Raw genomic sequence first — 18199 nt, 5'->3', positions numbered from 1 at the left:
AATATTAAATAAAAAAGGCAGGTGAGGAGAAACCAGGGGAGGGGAGGAGGAGAGCAGAGGAGAGGTTTAAAAAGGATAGAAGAGGAGAGATGAGAATAAAGAATATATTAGAAAAGAGATGGTAGAAAAGGAGAGAAAAGAAGAGGAAGAAGAAGAAGACAGGACAGGAGAGATGAGGAGAGGAGAAGAGAAGATAAAAGCAAGGAGGAGAAAAGAGAGGAGAGAAGAGGACAGGACAGATAGAAAAGAGGAGAGGAGAGGAGAGAATGGAAGCGAAGAGAAGAAAGGATTGAGAGCTGGAGAGGAAATACAGGGCAGGTGAGAAGAAGGAGAAGGAAGAGGAAGTAGAAGATTATGAGAGTTTGGTGAGAGTCTGAGAAAAATGAGAAGCTAGGAAAAAGGAAACAAAAGGAACAAAAAAGAAAGATTAGAGGGAAGAAAAAAAACAAAGAACTACAGTCAGTGAAGATGAATGGAGGTGGGATGAAGGGACCGGGAGTGGAAGATAAGTAAAAGAGGAGTGGATAAGTAGACGAGTGCACCTTCTTGCGTTTGCGGTTGCTCAGGTCCTGTTTGAGACTGAGTGAGTGCACGGCGCCGATCCACGGCTCCTCCATCCGCTTTATCCTCAACATCATCCAGCGGAACTCCTCACGCCGAGACATCACACGGTACAGTTCATCCAGACTCGGCCGGGTCTCCAGCTGCGCGCGCGCACACACACACACACACACACACACACACAATCAGAACGTCACAATCAGTGTGTGTGTGTGAGTTTGTGTGATTGAGTGAGTGACTGTGTGTGTGAGTGTCTCTCTTTCATAAACCCGTTCTTTTTCTTTCATTTTTTTCATGAACTCATTTTCTTTCATAAAATTTTTCCTTCTGTTTTCTTTCTTTTCTTGATCTCCTCCTTCCCTCCTTTCTTTTTATTAACTTTCGTTTAGGAACTCTTCTCGAACTCTTCCCTTCTTTCCCTAGTTCATAAAACTTTTCCTTCTTTCTCTATTAATTTCTTTTTATTTCTTTTCTTTCTTTCTTGAACCCTCTTTCCTTATTTCATGAACTATTTCTTCTTTCTTTCTCACTTTCTTTTCTTGTGTTCTTTTATAAACTATTTTCCTTCTTTCTCTTTTATACTCTACTTCTTACTTTCTCTTTCATTAACTCCTATTTCATGAATTTTTCCTCTTCTTTCCTTCTTTCTTTCTTTCTTTCTTTCTTTCTTTCCTTCCTCCCCTTTAATGAACTTTTCCTGAGTTCATTCCTTCTTTCTTCCCTATTTCCTTGTGTTTTGTTTTTCTTTAATTTTCTCGAGTTTCGTCTTCAATTCTTTCTTTTACCCTCTCTTCCTCCCTCTCTCCCTCCACAGATTCGAGCCCAGAGATCACTTTGTCCATTTAACACTAAATAAATTGCGCTGAAGTTCTGCTGGAGTTGTGAACACAGCGAGCAGCACTTTCAGAGCCGCGGGTTACAAACACAGTAACTACTGCTCAGTTTATTTTGTTGTGTTTTGGCGGTCTGAAAGTACAGGGTTATCAAAGTTTAGTAGCGTGTGTGCGTGTGTGTGTGTTTAAGATGTGTCACAAAAGAACACACAAACCTGTCCCTGTTCAACATTGTCATTAGTGTTGCTGCCCCTCCATGGCAGACGAGGACACCAGTTCTCCACCTGTGAAAAAAAAAAAAAAAAAAAAAATCCGGTTAGTGTGTGTGTGTGTGTTGATGAGCAGGTAAAGTGCAGAAAAACAGATGTCGTCCTGCCAGTTTTATTCCTCTCTGACCCTCTGTTTTAACCACTGTCTTGCCTGTGCTTGTTTTCTCCTCTCTGTGATTCGGACCACCAACAAAAACACACACACAGTTCCACAATGGCATGTGTCCAAAAGTTTGTGGACAACCGAACATTTCGAACATTCCGACACGATTGGCTGTACGGCCAGACAGGTGAGATGAAACCATGGAAATACATTTTTCTTGGTCCTTTCTGTGTGTGAAAGAGAAAAGAGATGAAACTAGTCACCTGTCAGGTTGTGTGTCGACAGAAAACAATACAACACAAGGACCAGGCGTGGTGACGAGCATATTCAGCGCCAGTGTGAGACGTGAACGGAGCCCTGTTTTCTCGCAAACCGAGGAGTGTTTTGATATAATAAAGACAGTTGTTGTGATGTCTACTTGTTATAAGATCCGCTCTCGGAGTCACAGATAAACACTGGATCTCACAGCCAACGATCTTCCAGCAGGCTTTTGTTAAGAACCATCAAACAAACCCCCACACACACAGGCTGTTGGAGCGCGTACAGTCGCCAGCACGTGTGTGTGAGTGTGTGTGTGTGTGTGTACACGCTCCTGGCTGCAGCTAATGTTCCAGGCCATTAATTTGGCTGCTTTCAGTCATCCGCTTAAACAGGCTTTTACTACCCATCATTCACCACACACAGACCCCATGACCCTCTTCCACTCACATCAATTATACATCCCATTACTGACGGACAGACGGAGGAAGAACGAGAGCACGAGTGATAAAGAAAGACAAGAAAACAAGGAACGAGCGCAAGAACCGAGCTGGAGAGGAGAGGACGATCCGTCAGTCGGCATTCGCCGCAATTTCCCTCGGATCTCCAGTCACGGTAGCTTTATTTTTTTGCGCGAATTCTTAATTAGTGCAACTTGAGTTCCAATCAGAACAGCCGTTGTGACAGCGGCGAAGATTTTTAGCATCCTCTACTAACAATCCTCACAGAAACGCTGTGAAAAAAGCTTCAATTAGCCAGCTAGGGCACTACGAATGCTCAAACATGGCCTATTGTCTATCCTGATAAAAATCCTGTCAGGTCTTTTGGTGTTTGCTAGCTAGCTAGCATAAACCGTGAAGATTGAATAAATATGGGCGCCTTAATCACACTTTTCTGAAATCCTGTTAGATTGTTGGCTAGCATTAAAAAATGCGGATTATTAGCATCATGACTAACACAAAAGCTCTCTCAGTAATTCAATGGAAATAGCTTAAGTCAAAGGTTAGAGGTTAGATTTATATTATATATAATAGTTAGTATCAAAACTGTCAATAAAATCCTCTCAGAAATCCTGCTGGAGAATTGAAGTTCCCCATTTCGCTGAGGTTGACAAATGTTTAACTTGAAATAAATAAGCCGTTATGTCCTTAGATTTCCCCAAAATCCTGTCAGGTTAGCACATGTTCGCTAGCTGGCTATGTAAACAGCTTTATAAATATTGACCAGAACGTCCTAGATATTTCTTAGAAATTTAGAATTTCGTCAGGTTCGCTGTCGTTAGCTGAATAACGGATATGATTAAAGATTATTTGAAGCCATTTATGAGCCTAAAACGAACATCGGTTAATAATATCCTGTCGGTTTAGCTGTTAGCAAAATGACTAGCATTCAAGATAAAGAGCGGTGAAACGAAATCATCCTGTTCTTTTGTTTGCAAACTGAACCACGTTCTGCGAAAAACGTCGCCTGGGTTTCGCCCGAAAGTGTTCAGTAACCTGATATCCTTCAAAAATTAAATTCGAGTTTGGGATTTGAAGAAAGGACGACGCATTGAGAGGAAAAACAAACACTGCAGCATGGAGGCAAATGAGAAATAAAAAAACAAACGCAACACAAATATAACACAGCGTGCCATTTGAGAAGCAACTACGCAGTGGTTCCAAACAGTATCGAGTCCAAGAGGCACCCACGATCTCATAGGCAACTTTCAAGGAACACCTACTGAGCTTCTTTAATTTCGATCCCTGAGCGTGAGAAGAAAAGAGAAGGAGAGAGAGAGAGATGTGGCATGAATGTGGTATAAGGAAGTATGGAAATAAAGCAAATACCTAATTAAACAAAGTCCTATTCAGACTGGATTAGTTTTACATAGAGTAGTCAAGTAATGTAAATATTGATGGATCATCTTTGGGATTTTGTGGTTCCTCACCGTTTCAAATAATTACAGTTATGCTGGTTTTACTTTACACCTCTGCACATGTCCAAACCATCTCAATACCTGCGTGGTCACTCTAATAAACTATACACCATCACCGTCCACTTAATTACACGTCCATGGGTTGTACCGCAGGGTTGCGCAGTTGTCATAGCAACTCGATGATCTAATGAGAGTCGCCGCTAAAATAACTGGCTCGAGCATTTCAAGAAGTGGCGATCTCACAGTACAGAGAACGGTGCACAAAACAAAAAACGCAGCGAGTGACAGTTCTGTCTGTGGAAACGCCTCGCTGAACTGCAGAGGATTCGATGGTTTGAGCCGTTTCCAAAAGAGGCGGCACCTCGAAGGATCGTTCGTTGCATCTGCGGCGAGCAGAAAAGCATCGCGACCGCCGCGCCACAGAAACCGGTTCTGTTTATGCCCCTGTTTTGATCTTCGATGTAAATATTAGCGAAAGAAGCATGATTTCATACACTGTGCTGCTGAAAGATGATTGGCTGATTGGGTAAATGCAGGTTTGTTCATGAAGAACGACGACAGATCGTGTGCCTTCTCAAAAGGCAACAAGAAAATGGGGTGGGGGCACCAAGCTAACATGGGCATGAGGGAATTAAAGGAAAGAGAGTGAGAGATCAAAAAGAGAAAGAGAGAAGTAGGTTGGAAGAAACACACAGACTGAGAAAAAGCAGAAAAGGAACGGTTGATATGGAAATGCATTCACATTGCCATGGTGACCAGGAGAGACCCGTCACAGACAGTGTGTGTGTGTGTAGCTCCAACGTTCTTTCTTTACTAATGGAAATGTACATGTAAGATGAATGTCCACGTGTGTGTGTGTGTAAAAATGTTGGAGAAGGGATGAGCAGGGATCTTGTGCACATCCCACATGAGGTCAGCCTAATTCCTATATGCACATTGTTTGTTTAGAAAACAGCCAAACATTTGCTTAGTCGGGTGTTTTTCTTAATGAAGCATGCCACTAAAGATTCAAGGTATCCTTGAGTGTGTGTGTGTGTGTGTTTGCCAGTGCGTGTTTATCCTCCAGGCTATGGGTTCGGTGAATATCAATGAGCAGAACTCATTTGGATTGTGCAGAAGATATGCATGAGATCAGAGACTGAACACGGGAGAGAGGGTGATCGAGAGAGAGAGAGAGAGAGAGAGAGAGAGAGTGGTGAGTGATGGAGGGAAATAAAAAGACAAATAACCGATCGAACATCAGCAAATTTCACAGCACCGTCTACAAACTTATTACATGCCAATGCTGTGAAAAAGGAAAAAAAAGCAAGAATGAAAGAATAACAAACAAAAAAATATTTTTGTGAAGTATTTTTGGCTCGACTGCTGAATCTCATTCAAGTACAAAACGCCTTTGGCTAAGAAAAGAAAAAGAGGGGAAAAAAGGGGAACAAGTAGGAATGAAGGTGCACTTGGTGCCTCCATGCATGATCCCTGTACTAGAGGTCAGCAGTTCATTTATCAATCGGAGGCTTGTATGGGGCCTCTGGGGAATGAGTCAGTCAGTGCCAAGACCACCTGGTTAACAAACATCCAGCCAAATGATATGCCTGGCACACCTTCACACACACTGTATACACGCTGTCCTTGCCAACCGTCCCCCTTACACCAAGCCGCCGAGTGAAGGAGCAAAGAGCAAAACGCACCTGTCGTCCTAAATTTGGCCGGAAAAGGAAAAAAAAAGATCGCCTTCACTTGTTCAGAAGTAAAGGACTTCGCAAGGGTATCCGAATACGGCTAAACAAGTAATCCTACGTTTTTCTCCCGTTTGAATTATTTTGCTACAAGAGGCGAGGTTCGAAAACCTCCCTTGACGCTTCCTGGAGTTGTTTCTCCCCTTTTCTGTGGACACGATGTCCTTCAGGCACTACTATTTCTACAATGTACTGTTGACCATTGAGGCAGCGCAAGGCTCAACTAGAATGACTGCGTTCGCAGGGCATTTTTTGGTGTTTGTAAGAGGACCGTATTTGCAAAGGAGGTGCCCGATGATTAAAAACACTCAGGAAGCAGCTGGTGTGTCAGACATCCCTTGCGAGTCGAACGCCTCCTACACTCGGATGCCATTGTCTCAGCCTCAGAGGCAGGTTTTTCTCCGATCCTTCGACCGAGAAGAAGCTGAGCTCTGAGCTTCTTGACATAACACCTATTGTGTTCATTTTTTCCTGATGTAACTGCCTGGGGACGTCTTTTAGGAACCTCTTGCGGGTTCCTAAAGTATCAGTACAAGCCATGAACGATGAACAACCAATGATCACCACCATTCTGTTCAACTCTACTCCCAATACCATTCCCCCCATGACACCCTGGTCTTTCCCTAGAGTTTACTTTAAACTTGTGTGGAAACAGCCTTCCATAGGACCTTAGAAACCTCAGCTACAAGTACAAGGCCCCGTGCATACTGGATATAAAGCGTGAACTCACCTCGCTCAGGTAAATGAAGAAGCTGCAAGTGGTCCCGTCCACACCGTAGTTCGAATAGCATGAGTCCGAGCGCCACATGTCCTTCATCCACTGTAGAAAAGAAGAAGCGCCAATTAATTAGAGGTGGTTATAACCCCTTTGTGTGACACCCTTACGCCTAAATCGAAGTGTCTACACTTTTGGGCACTCTGCCCAAACCAGTAAGCCCAATTTATATCGGAAGGCATTACACCATCGTCAAACCGATTATTCAATTTTTCTATTTTTATAAATGTTATTGATGAATTGTTTCACTTACATCAGTGATCCCCATCCCTCTTGTCAATTGGTACCGAGCCACACAGAAAGAATACATAACTTACTTATAACCTTTTATTTATTTTCTGATTCTGAACGATGTTTTATTTTGGAAAATGACCGGATTCTCTCCGCCACATCTGTCTATGATTCACTCTTGATGCATGTCATGATGCCTCGGTCACGTCTTACCTACACGCTACCTTCTTAAAGGGGCTGCTCCGGCCGCTAACACATAATACATTCCCGCTAAATTCAAACCCCTGAGCTTGCAAAATAAACAAACAACAACAGCGGATTCACGTTTATTATTATACTTAGAAAATACCAGTTTTTATGGTCGTATCATTTTATTTTGTTGTATTTATCCGCCACACCTTAAAGGCCGGTCCGTGAAAATATTGTCCGACATTAAACCGGTCTGTGGCGCAAAAAAGCTTGGGGACTGCTGACTTACATTAGATTTTTTTTTTGTGTTAAAAAAACAAAACAAAAGTATCCCACTTCTCCTCTGACATCTCTCTCAGCCTAATACTGATACTTTCTGGTAATACGTGCGCAGTGAAGGACGTATCGAAAGGCTCGGATCGCTCCCATCGATTCAGCAACCTCGGGTAAAGATGATAGGAGGATAAAGATTCGCTGACCCCGGTGCCTCGACGGAACCCGAGTAGCAATCGGACGGAAATAAAAACCCGCTTGAACCGTCAGCCGTACTGTGCGTCCAAATTATTAATGCCACGATGCAAGAAATAATAAAACTAGCTATAATTATGCATAATTAAACCGGACAGACTTCCCGCAGACTCTGTTACAAAATATTGGTTTATATATGGTTTATATGGGTTGGACTGAAAGGGGGAATGAATATAAATGCTGACTGCACCCCAAGGCCTCCTCACCTCACCTACATTACTACCTGACTTCATCCTTGTGGCTGAATCTCCACAAGCACTCTCCAAAATCTAGTGGAACATCTTCCCTGAAGAGTGGTGGTTATAATAAGAGCAAATGGGGACTACATCTGGAATGGGATGTTAAATTGTATAGTCAGGTGTCCAAAAACCTTTGCTATATTTGCATTTAAACTACAGCCATTAAGATTTACAGACTTTTTTTTCCTCCCAGACATGTTTGCCATGTCCCCACTAAAAGCTCTGGGAGAAAAAAAGAAAGACATAGAGGAGGCAGATGGTGTGTGTATAGGTGTCGAGAGGCTGGTTATTGTGTGCATCTGTGCGTGTGTGTGTGTGTTGGGGACTAGATAACAAAACAAGGGTGTTTTTATCACTGGCTTCTGGGTGTGTAATGTGATATCAGTGCCAGAGCAAGCGGATACATGAGCTCAATGAACAGTGTGCATGTAAGTCATTGTGCGGCGCTCGCACACATCCGTCACCTAGTGGTTCTTTGTGTGTGTGTGTGTGTCTGTGTGTGTGTGCACGCGCGCGTATTTTCACCTTCATTTTGCCCTCGCAGTGCGGGAATCCGTCAAGAGGTGGCAGCTCACACTTTTCTTGTGCCCCATTAAGCAGGTCTAGGAAGAGAAAAGAAGCGAGAAAAGGTCAATGTCGCAATTCGCTATCATTATTACTGCCGCTGTCTTCGCTGCCAGCGAGTCAACGAGGCACACTATTTTTAAACACAAAAAAAAAAAAAAAAAACAAGTCCCCCTGTTAATGATTTATTCAAATGGTAGAGGGACAGGGAGGAAGGTCCAACTTAAGCAAAACCGAGAGTCCGGAACTATCAAAAGTCCCCCGAGTGTTCACTGGAATGCATAACTTCTGGCTATAACGAAATTAGCCAACTCCAAACAGGAAATGTGACGTGGAGCAAAACAGGAAATTCAACAAAGAAATTAAAAAGTAAAAATGTAGCCCTATTTGTCAATAGATTTACAGTAAGAGGTAAAACAGATCGTCACCCGAATAGTGATTTAATAGTGTGGTTGCAGTGCTAGCTGGAAGTCATAATGCCATAGAGGCTCAAATACATGCTAGTCTTAAGAGAACTAGCATGTATTATAAAAAATAGGTTTAAAAGACTGGATTAAAAGACGACTTCGAGCATACCTCAAACACACTAAAGACGTTCTTTATACATGTTTAGTTTAAAAATATAAATGTAACAGAGACCTAAATAGGCCTCTCGGGAGCCAATTAGCTAATAATATATAAGAAAGAAGGTCATGATGATTGATTGTAGTTCCTAAAATTCCTTCAAAAGATCTCCAGTTTCAGCTGAAACATACAAAAAAAAAGAACCAGTACTGATAAAGCATCAATTATCAGTTGCATACCTCTCTCATTTGAATGCGGACACTAACGCAACAGCGTTTGACGATACGAGTTAACGATTAGCGATCAAAGCAGAAGTATAGGGGGAACTAGCTAGATTAAATATCTTGAGCATATCAGCTTGCGGGAGGAATTTGTTGCTAGTGGGTCATGGAAGGACATTTAAAAAAAAATATAAAATAAATGTATGGTCGTGAATGAACACTAGGTGAATGGAAAACAATAGTTTTTCAGCCACTAAGCTAGCCTGTTCTTATTAACTAGCTGCTTATGGTCTTTGCAAATAAAAACCTTACTCTTGATTCAAGGCGACTAATATAGCTAGCTGTAGGTTAGCTAAAAATCCTTGTACCCACAATGCAAACATGGAAAAATTCAACCACAAGGCGACATCCGGGATTTAATCCTAAAATCTTTACTTGGGACTTCATGGCTTCTGTACGCGATATGAACCAAAGGTTTGTACGGTCTTGAAGGCTTTGACTAGCAATCAGAAGTCTATTAGATACAAACACAATGAGCTCATTATTCCAGCTTGTTTTATCCGAGAATGGCTTTGATGATAAATATCTCAAAGTTCTGGCTTGGGGCAGCACTTTTTGCCAAATGGGACTGTTCCCTTTAAGCCTTCTGAAATTTTGTCAGGAGACCCTGCAGTTTGGGGTTAGTCACCTGAAAGCAACAGAAACTGGCACAAAATCGCGTAGAGAATCTTTGTTCAAACTTCTTGCCCATGCTTGAACATTAGGCAAGTCAGGAGACATTTGAATTTATCCCAGTCATAATTTTTCCCTAGTATCGACTTAACTCTATGTTGGGTCATTTGGGGGGAAAAGAAAAATGCATATAAATTCTGGTTCTAGTAGAACCAGTGTGTGTGCGAACTGATATTCTATTAAGCCATTCTTCATCTACATGTATGGACCATGTGACCTCCCCCAGAACTGATCCATATCCGCGTTTCTTGTTTTGTAAAGCACACACAAAAGAGCGATGGAATGTGAAATCTCTGTTTGCTTGAGTAGTATGGTTTTTCTAGTAAAAAAGAATGCATTTCCTCTGTGCAGTTTCAGTTCAGCAAGTTGTGTTACATGCCAGAAACATACCAAAGTAAAGTAGGCAACAGTGTTATAGTATCTAAGGAGCCTACAAGGGATGGCTAATCGTTCAAGAGTAAGGATGGGTCAAGGCTTGTCAATCTGCCAACAGAGGTCAACACTAAGAGGGCTTTCATGCTTATGGTTGAGTCTGAGTGGTAAAATTGGTAAATGTAAAAGGTGGGAAGCTCACAATGGGGCAATACCCCCATGGGGCAGAATCTGCTGAAGGTGGTTGAAGTTTGGTTGCAATGGAACCGTAGTGCGATTCCTGTAAATGTCATGGTATGCGTTTTAACCGATGACAATATAATTTGTTTATGCAATACAAGTGTACCATGAATTCCCAGCACTAGCTCCCCTCAAAGTGGTAAAGGGGTAATCGGATATCTGCCGATGACATTGCAAGTGCAGAAGTGGAGGAAGCCGAGATTGGCATTCCTGTAGGTTGAGAACCTGCAGTACGTTATGAAGCGCAAAATACAGCAAAATACCACTGTGCAGTTCAAATACCAGGAAGCATGGGGTAAATTCCGCTTGCCTAAAACCCTCGACGGGCCCCGTTTTGTTTAAGCAATTTGCAGTCACCACATTTAAAAGGTACGAGTGTATTTACAGGGAGGTGGTACAGTAGCTCAATGGTTAAGGCATCGTACTCTGTATCGGAAGTTAAAATTCCAGTTCCATCAAGCTGCCACTGCTGGGCCCTCATCTGCTGAGTTGTGAGTCACTCTGGATACGGGTCAATAACCATAAATGCATTTTTTGTAAACAACGTGTAGTGTTTTCTACATAGTAGAGTGTGAGTGGAACGTCCAAATCCTTCCTTGTTGCGGGGTATACATGGTTCGCCAGAGTTTTGTTGCGTGTCCAGGTTTTTTTTTGTTGTTCCTCGGGAACAGATTGTCTTCTTACGCAGCCAATTCCATATTGTGGCTACTTAGTGAAGATTTGCGACACATAATCCCATTTGAGTGTATTACAACTCCAGATTGTTTCCACTTCCAACCCAGCTGGATTTTCCACATTGAAACCGCACTGACCTGACAACCGTTTTATTTTTTTGTAGAGAAAACCAGACCGATTCAGTTGAAAGAGTACACACAGAAAGCGAAAGCAGCGCAGTGCGGCCAAGTTCGAGCCGATCGGAAACAGCAAGCGAAAGGCATCTGCTGCTGCAGTAATGGGTCATTTCGGGTTTTAAAATACTGAAGTAATAATAAAACGCACAAATCAAGCATTAAAACCCTCCTCTAATCAGGATAAGATTTGGTGGATAGTAAAACCAACAATCCAGCTTGCCTATATTTACACACATTTATTTCCAAAGCCGCAGTGCCACTCTTATCCAACAGAGCACTGGTTTTTGAGAGCGTACCAGCACAAGTACGTGTGCAAGATATTTGAATTTGAAAGAATTACTTGTTAACACACAAGAATTTACTGAAAACAGAAAAAATAGACATATACAGTGTGTACAGGCTATTCTTTTTTCATAATATTCTTTCACAATTCATTAAAAGTGCAGATGAAGATCATTTCTTCCAACAAGACATTTTTGCACATCTTGTTCAACAGCCTGGGATGACATGCTCATGCAACAAATCGCTGACGATTGATGGAATCAGTCACAAGCGGCTTAACACAAAGCTCTTGTAGCTCTTGTGCAAACCTGAAATCTGTCAAAGCAAGAAATCAAGCAGTGAAATGTACACAATATGGACGGTGACCATTTTTTTTTAAAACATCCCATACCACCTTTAGTCCCCGCTTGCTGCTATAAGAACCGGCAGCTCTCTTTCTTTCTGGGAAGATGTTCCACTACATTTTGTGGAGGTTTGTACTCATTCAGCTACAAATAATGCATTAGTTAAGTCGTGTACTGATGTAGGTGAGGAGGCCTGGGGTGGTGTCAGCGCTCCAATCCATCATGCGCAATCAGGGTGAGGTCAGAGCTCTATAGCAGGTCGGGTCTCATACTGTAGTTCAACTGAAGGGTCCTGCATCCAAAAGACATTCAAACCAATTGTGTACCTCAAACTCAAACTTTGTGGTAACAATTCGGTAAAGAACCACACATGGCTGGAAAAGTTGGGTGTCCCAAAACCTTTGGGAAACAAAAATTCTAATCCTGTTTTTATTTTTTTGTTACAATAATCTGCAGCTGCACGACTTAAACATTAAATTTTTTTTCAATTGAGGGCTGGACGATATATCGGCGTTACATTCGCATCGCATTCCCATTCTGGTGAACAGATGGTGAAGTTTAAAATATATGTGCTACATATCAGTTAGTGCTTCACACACAGAAACAATATGCTAGTGAGATACATGTGTGTGTGTAAGAAAAGTATTTCAGAGTCGAATTTCCTGTGTGTGTGTGTGTGTGTGTGTGTGTGTGTGTGTGTGTGTGTGTGTGTGTGTGTGTGTGAAACATGAAAACAATCCCACAATCCACTAAGCATAACCCAAATTTAAATCGAGGCCACACACATATACACACAGATGCATTTTGCATGATCCCACACAAGCTCAGCTAAGCCTGTAATCAAACATGTTCCTAAACAAACACACAAACACACACACGCTTAATAACAATGCACGCCTTTCCTTCAACCGTAGGAGGCCATCAAAGCCACTTGGTCACAGTCATGTGAGTCCACCTCAACTGCAGGGTAATTAATGAAAGACACACACACACAATTGCAGAGCACAAACACACAGAACTCTCAACCTTTAACACATTTATACACACCTTCTATTTTCATATATACACACACAAACTAGAAACCTCTGTCTGATTTGACCCATGCAAATACAAGTTTCCAGAAAATAAACACCAGGACGCACACACACTGTCATAGGTACATGCGCCATATACTGAGAGAGGAAAAAAAAAGAAAATAGCACTGATATGGAATGTGTGTGTGATGATTGGAATGTACTGTAGAATTGTGTGTGTATTTTATATATATATATATATATATATATATATATATATATATATATATATATATACACACACACACACACACACACACACACACACTCACACATTAGGGCTGTCAATCGGTTACACTATTTAATCACAACCTAATCACACATTTGTATCTGATCGATGATCATAAATCATCAAGACGCCACACGGAACTTTTCGCCATGTTTCCACACGGATGGTTTCAAATGCCGGATGTGGGTGGAATTTGGTGCTCGGTTTGAGACTTGACGTATCAGTGAAAAGAAATATTTAGTGATTAAAACCATTTTTCGATGGAGTATATATATATATATATATATATATATATATATATATATATATATATATATATATATATATATATATATATATATATATATACACACACACACACACACACACACACACACACACTCCATCGCCTCACGTGATGTCTTTATATAAGGCCATACAGGCCAAATGTTCTCAGGATTTAATACAGTGACATTACAATATCCAAACACAAATGGCGAGGTCTCAGGAGGAGATATAAATATATATACGTGTCATGAGCATGTCGGTTTGCCCAACAAACAGCCAATTCTTTTAAGGAACAAAAGGATGCCCTGTTGAACAGACCGCAGACTACACGGAAGCGAACGACCAGCACAACTAATGCAGAACTACTGAACTTTGATATTAAACTGTGGAAACTCTTCTCATTTATCACCACAGGAACTAAAAGGTTTCTATTCAGAACTCGGTGGACTTTATGTGTAGCGCTTTAACATTACATCTCCAAATGCTGCTTTACAGAGAGGTTATAAAGTTGGAATTTATACAGCCGTTGGCGACTGTCAAGGAAAAACTCCCCGAGATGGCATGAGGAAGAAACCTTGTGAGAACTCAAAAGGGAACCGAATGTTTATTCATTGTACTTTGTACAGGGTAATTATTATTTACAGTCCAAATTCCATCGCCATAGTTCCTCGTTGAGCATGTGCACTCCCTGGCTTCTTTTTTCACGCCTACTTCCTCTTCCTTTTTTGCCATCTGAGCTCTAAAAGTGGCTTCCAGGGTCAGAGGCCGTGGCGGCACCAATGTCTATGACCTCTCACAGAGAAGAAAAAAAAACCGCTGACGCAGATCAGGGCGTGCCGCCTCGCGCCGGCAGATGATGATAACGGACAGAGAGAGAGAGTTAGAACGGATGAGATAAAGGAATAGAAATGAAGGACGCATGCTGGATATGTTTTAACCAGTTTGACTTGACAAACTAAGTGTATATATATATATATATATATATATATATATATATATATATATATATATATATATACATATATATATATATATATATATATATATTATATTATATATTTTTTTTATAAAGAAATATACATTTTTTAATTCAAATTTCCTTCTCCGTTTTCACCAGGATTATGTTTTTTTCTTTTTTTATGGACCATGTGCAAGTCAGAGGTCATGTGACCAGGACAAAACTCACTTTGCTACCCGAAGATGATGATAATGTTATATGATAGTAGCATGAATAATCGAGCGGTTTGGAAATGGGCGCGAGACCAAGATAGACTGAAAGAGTGAGAGAGAGAGAGACTGTGGAAGAGAGAAAGAGAAGAGAGATAAAACAAGGAAGTGGTTGAAGCTTCCAACAAATCGATACGAGTCTGCATCTTAAGCTTGAAGGCTACTTGAGTGGAATCCGAGGCGCGTTCAGTCTGTATCTTATAATCCGCCCGAGTAAATCCTCTGTGCCGTAAAAGGCAAATTATGAGGGGGAAAATAAAGGAAGTGAAACCTAGAATACAGACAAAAGAAATAAAAAAAAAAAAAAAGGAAGAAGAAATACGAAGAAATGGACAGAGAAAAACTATGAACGAGTAAAACCTGCGCCGATGCTGATTGGTCGGTGTGGTGTGCAGCATTGTGACATCATAACACCAAACGTAATCCACAAATACCGATTTTCTATGTGGCAAATCTGGTAGAAATATAAAAATAAATATACCATAAAAGCAAGCAAATGACAACTACATATAAGTTCTAGATAAACAGCTGAGTTCCCAGCTCCATATCGTGGCTGGATTTCCTTCCGAAAAGCATTAGGATGATAAAAGATGCAACAATAAGAGGAAAAAGGTAAAAACTAAAGCTTGAAAGCTCAACAAAGCTTATTTTAACTAATTTCTTATAGTTCAACTTACCATTATTGTAACTTAATATCATTATTTTAACATAATAACTCATTAGTTCAACTTACTATTATTATTTTAACTTGATTTAGTTTGGATTATTATTATTTTCTCATTAGTTCAATTTACTACCATTACTGTGAATTAATATCTCATAGTTCAACTCACTATCGTTAATTAAACCTAATATCTCATTATTTCAACTTACTACTATTATTGCAACTTATTCTAATTACATGTAGTTCAACTTAGTCTCATTAGTTCAACTTCCTACCATTATTGTAACTTGATATTGTTCAACTCACTATCATTATTGTAACTTAATCTTATTACATGTGGTTTAACTTTACATTATTTCAACTTAATGTCTCATAGTTCAACTCACTCTCTTATTAGTTTAACTTACTATTATTGAAACTTAATATCTCAGTTCAATTCACTATCATTTTTTCAACTTAATATCTCATAGTTCAATTCAATATCTAATTAGTACAACTTACTATTATTGTAACCTAATATCTCATAGTTCAACTCACTTTTATTGTTGTAACTTAATCTAATTACATATACCGTATTTTTCGGACTATAAACCGCTACTTTTTTCCCACGTTTTGAACCCCACGGCTTAAACAACGAAGCGGCTAATTTATGGATTTTTCCTGGTTTCACAAACTTCAAGCCAAAAAACTGAGCCCCATCACATTAGACCAATTAAATTTCCGAACGGAAACGAAAAAACGCACCTCACCTGTGTTCTGAACTGCACGGCTTCGGGAGAAAAACTACCACCGGTGTTGATTTTTAAACGCACAACGATGCCAAAAGATAAACTCCCGAGAGTAATAGTTGACTTTCTTGGTCGGCTACTGTTTAGATACAAGCCGTTGTAACGCGTTGAGTCTGGGTGAAGGGAGAGCTCGCTAACTCCAGTTGCAAATACAATCATATAAGCACAGACAGGTTTCCAAAACTCGTGCTTTTTTATTTTTCTTGGCAACAGTGTTACGGGTTAGTTAAAGAAACTTAGAAATGAGCATCAGAAAATAATGAGCACATAATCCTCAGTCTCCACGCACAGACACACGCAGTAATACCGGAAGAATGCAGTGACTTGCTGTTCCCAAAATGCCGCTCTTCTTAAGGAGCCACAACATATTTCACCCGTTACACCATGTAACAGACACTGTCTTTCTGTAAAGCCTGTGTAAAGTTCATTAGTTTCAGTGTAGACCTGCGGCTTATACACAATGTGCGGCTTATTTATGTTAAAAAAAATAAATTCAGTCGGTGCGGCTTATACAAGGGTGCACTTTATAGTCCGGAAATTACAGTAGTTCAACTTACTACCATTATTTTAACATAATGTCTCATAGTTCAACTTACTATTATTGTAACTTAATATCTCATAGTTCAACTCACTTTCTCATTAGTTTAACTTGCTATGATTGCAACTTAATATCTCATAGTTTAACTCACTACTATTATTGTAACTTAATATCTCATAGTTCAATTCAATATCTAATTAGCTCAAATTACTCCCATTTAAACCCAATATCTCATAGTTCAACTAACTATTATTTTAACTTCATTTCTTATAGTTCATCTCACTCATTAGTGCAACTTACTATTATTATTGTAACTTAATTTCTCATAGTTCAACTCGCTATTATTGTGACTTACTTTCTCATTCGTATAATTTACTGTCATCATTTTACCTTAATATCTCACAGTTTTACTCGCACTCATTTGTTCATTTCGGCAATATCATTGTTTCGATTTACTCTCTCATTAGCTCCACTTATTGTCTCATAACGTAATATCTCATCAATTCAACAGACCATCATTTGAACTAAATTTCTCATAGTTCATCTCACTGTCTCATTAGTTCAACTACTAATTAACCTCACTATCTAATTAGTTCAACTCACTAACTTTTTATTTACCTCAATATCTTATATTTTGATAGCACTACTTTATTCGTTGGTTGCGGCAATATCACTGTTTTGATTTACTATCTAATTAGTAACTCAAACTCAATATCTCATTATTTTGACTCACTATCTCATTTTAAATACGCACTTCACTTAAGCTTTCTATATCATTATTTCAACCCATTAAAAGTAAAGAAAGCAAAATATTACATACATTTTCACTTCTTAGAGTTTTTTCTAAGCAGAAATGCTGTTCTGAAAGCATCATTTTTTATACAGCATTTATTTACACAAGACGTTTTACCCACTGCTGTATATACAGTATAACAAAATCCACCACAATACCTGCCACGTTGACCTTGTCCCCATTGGCGGTGCTAGGAGCGGGCGCCGCCGTGCCGTTGGTCAGGTTGGAGGCCGAGCCGTTGACGATGATGATGGTGTCCACTTTGGACTCGAGCTTGGACAGCCTGAGCATGATGTTGTCCAGCAGCACAGCCAATGTTTTCTTCAAATCTACAGTATTTGAAAGAAAGAAGCCCAGGTGAGAAATATCAATAAACGAAAACAAATTGGGTCTGTGAAGATGAACAGAACGCCATGGTAGAATCCGTTACCATGACAACCGTTACTATCGATTCTATATCATCGTCACTGATCAAAACTTGGTATGGTGGACAAGTCACGTGCGCAAATCCTAATAATAGACATATATACGTGAATACAAAGCATATAATTGGCTTTTGCATATGTCGACACTTCGCAGGTTTTCCCCCTGCAGAAAAGTCTTCAGGACTGACTGGCTTGTGCTTTTCTCATTTATATCTTTAAAGAAAAAAAAAAAAAAAAAAGAGAATGAAAGACTATCAGGACTATTTGGTAAAGTCTAATCCACAGGAACAGCACCTACACAGCTCAGCTCAGCTCCTGCACTAAAAAGATCTCAGTACATGTCCTCAGTCACGGCCCAGATCGCTCCAAAAAAAACAAAATACACACA

The 18199-nt window shown here is 40.1% G+C and overlaps 1 protein-coding gene across 2 annotated transcripts in view; it reads right to left on the bottom strand.

Moving 5' to 3' along the window:
- Positions 1-18199, bottom strand: part of mgat5 (alpha-1,6-mannosylglycoprotein 6-beta-N-acetylglucosaminyltransferase) — a 63009-nt gene that overhangs the window by 22160 nt on the left and 22650 nt on the right. For both annotated transcript variants that reach the window (XM_046840128.1, XM_046840129.1), the window contains exons 3-7: positions 17545-17715; positions 8163-8239; positions 6406-6495; positions 1610-1678; positions 543-704 (exon numbers count right to left, since the gene is read on the bottom strand). In XM_046840128.1, the coding sequence (XP_046696084.1) occupies positions 543-704; positions 1610-1678; positions 6406-6495; positions 8163-8239; positions 17545-17715 (569 nt within the window). The remainder of the gene's footprint in view (positions 1-542; positions 705-1609; positions 1679-6405; positions 6496-8162; positions 8240-17544; positions 17716-18199) is intronic.

Source organism: Silurus meridionalis, chromosome 26, assembly GCF_014805685.1.
Source record: "Silurus meridionalis isolate SWU-2019-XX chromosome 26, ASM1480568v1, whole genome shotgun sequence".
In the NCBI taxonomy this organism is placed as follows: Eukaryota; Metazoa; Chordata; class Actinopteri; order Siluriformes; family Siluridae; genus Silurus; species Silurus meridionalis.
The sequence above is the reverse complement of the archived record's forward strand: the minus strand, read 5'-3'. Positions and strand labels throughout refer to the sequence as shown.